Source organism: Epinephelus moara, chromosome 5 (assembly GCF_006386435.1).
Source record: "Epinephelus moara isolate mb chromosome 5, YSFRI_EMoa_1.0, whole genome shotgun sequence".
Classification (NCBI taxonomy): Eukaryota; Metazoa; Chordata; class Actinopteri; order Perciformes; family Serranidae; genus Epinephelus; species Epinephelus moara.
The window spans coordinates 2,601,530-2,603,860 of NC_065510.1; the positions used below are offsets into that span (position 1 = coordinate 2,601,530).

Consider the following 2,331-nt stretch of genomic DNA (forward strand, 5'->3'; position numbering starts at 1 on the left):
TATATATATATATATATATGTATATATATATATATATATATATATTTCATTTATATATAATTTATCTCATATTGTGTCCCTGTATTTTAACGCACTATCTTATATCTATTTCATTCCGTTGCAGTTTTACACATATTTTATGAGCATTATCGAAGGGAGCCTCAAATTCTCACTGCCTACGGATGCTTCTCTGTAATAGTTGTGCATGTGACAGTAAATAACGTGAGACTTCAAACTTTGTGGAGACGACGCTTTTATTTTGAAGGAACCACACCTGAAGTGTTGGCTGTGTTACTTCCGCCGGTCTGTTAGCTTGACGTCAGAGTGCAGGCAGGGGGAGGCTGCTGCTGCTGCCGCCGGATTCAGTGAACAAAATATGGACAGTCAAGGCAGAAAAGTCGTGGTTTGTGACAATGGAACCGGGGTAAGTTTGGGACCAGACGGCGCCGTTAAATCTGTCGCTCTCGGTGCACCGGCGGTGCAGTTTGACAGGAAGAGTAGAAACAGGAAGTAACAGGGAGCTAACAGGCTAACGCGTTAGCATGTCTGGGTGTGAGGAATGTGTCTGTCAGCTGGATTCAGCTCATTCATCTGCAGCAGGGCTACAGCTGGCAGATTTCAGCCCTGCTACTATTCACACTTATCGGCTTCACATTGTCTTTCAGTCAAGAAACTCCCTGACACAGAGTCGTATTGAACCTGGGAGCTAACAGTTAGTTTAGCTGTTTGAGTTAGCTTTGGTTAGTAACTTTGGAAACGTTAACGTGTGCACTGACAGTTAGCTGCTGCACAGTCAAACTAAACACCACAACAACAGTCCCTTCGAGTAAACACACAGCATTTAAGCATCTTAGGTTTACTATGTAGTTTAATTATTGAAGTCATAAAGCAAATTCATTGAATTTGCGAAACTGCGGTTAGCGTTAGCCACGCTAGCTAGCTTCGCGTCCTTAGCGCTGTGTATTACATATCTAGAGTTTAAAGCAGAACCAGCAGACACCAGCTGAAAGGACGAGTTACCAGAAAGATTTGGCTTTTGTTTCTTCTTAACGGACTCACTATTGTTCTTTACTTTCCAGTTAATTATGATAAGTCAGTAGGCAGGGCAAACGGCCCTGTCTTCGTCACTAAAGTGCAGTATTTGTTCACACAGTACAGATGTAAGCATGTCTTTAAATGGTCGTGTTTGTCACTCGCAGCTTTATAAAATGCTAAATTAATTCATCTAAATCAAACGGACCAATCGGCAGACAGGAGACATCGGTTGCGGAAGTTGAGGCAGTTCTTTCCATGTAAGGAAACTTGTCAGATCTGCTGCAGCTTCCACCAGTTTGCATCAACATTTACACAGTGCTTCAGTATGACACTTAAGGCTTACTTTTTCCTTAGCTGAGGGACTTATACAGTTGCACAAAATCCCTTAAAAGCTTTCCTTTGTTGAGGAAAAACTAATTTACTGTATTAAAAGAGATTTTACTACAGTACAAGTCTCCATGGAGATTGTTTGTTTGATTGGACTCACGCTTGTGACGCCTGTTGTTGTCTCAGAGTTGGCTCATAGTTAGATAGTGAAGACAAGAAAACCAAATTGGTCAGAGGAGGAAGAGATTATACGTCAGGAGGAATACAGTCGCAGAAAGGACCTAATTAAAACTAAAGTTGAGCTCCAAATACCAGGAAACAGAAAACGACTTCCGGAGCCTTTGTGCTCCACTGTCTCACAGATTAACTCATATCGCAGCGGTGCCTGGACAGCGTGACGTGTGTGGTTGTGCTGCTGCCGAGGTCCTGCCGGATGCCTCCTGCTGCTGCTGCTGCTGCTGTTATCATTAGTCATTAGTCATATTTCTACTGTTATTATACACACATGACTATTGTCACACATGTATACTATCAGATATTAATATATACTTTCAACATATTGTACCACAGTAGCCAGAACTATAATTATTAGGGGTTTATATCACCAGCTTCATCACGATACGATATTATATCGATTTGTTTGAATGACGATGCGATGTTTGCCGATATCACAAAGTCTGTCACGATACGATTTTGATTCGATTCGATTTAGGAGCCTGCGATCGATATGACGCGATATCATATGCCCATATAACACAATCATTTACATCAACTCACAAAAACAACTAGAATATGATTTGACCATTTTATTTCTGAGCTCTGTTTGTTGTTTGAGCGGAGGGGCGCTTGCCCAGAAATGGTGACACAGACGTGCTATGTGAATTTCAAAATAAATGTGTATCTTTAAGATGACGATATGGATCGATGTTTTCATTTTGCATCGATATAATCGTATCGTATCGATGTGGA

At 41.1% G+C, this 2,331-nt stretch overlaps 2 protein-coding genes across 3 annotated transcripts in view; one reads left to right on the top strand and one right to left on the bottom strand.

Moving 5' to 3' along the window:
* The window catches only part of LOC126389837 (E3 ubiquitin-protein ligase TRIM21-like), a 9,905-nt gene that overhangs the window by 6,766 nt on the left and 808 nt on the right, over window positions 1-2,331 (bottom strand). The window lies entirely within an intron of this gene.
* Window positions 295-2,331, top strand: part of actr2a (actin related protein 2a) — a 31,117-nt gene continuing 29,080 nt past the window's right edge. Inside the window, exon 1 of one of the 2 annotated variants that reach the window (XM_050043803.1) lies at window positions 295-424. In XM_050043803.1, the coding sequence (XP_049899760.1) occupies window positions 377-424 (48 nt within the window). In that variant the 5' untranslated portion in view covers window positions 295-376. The remainder of the gene's footprint in view (window positions 425-2,331) is intronic. The other variant, XM_050043804.1, reaches the window with a different exon arrangement.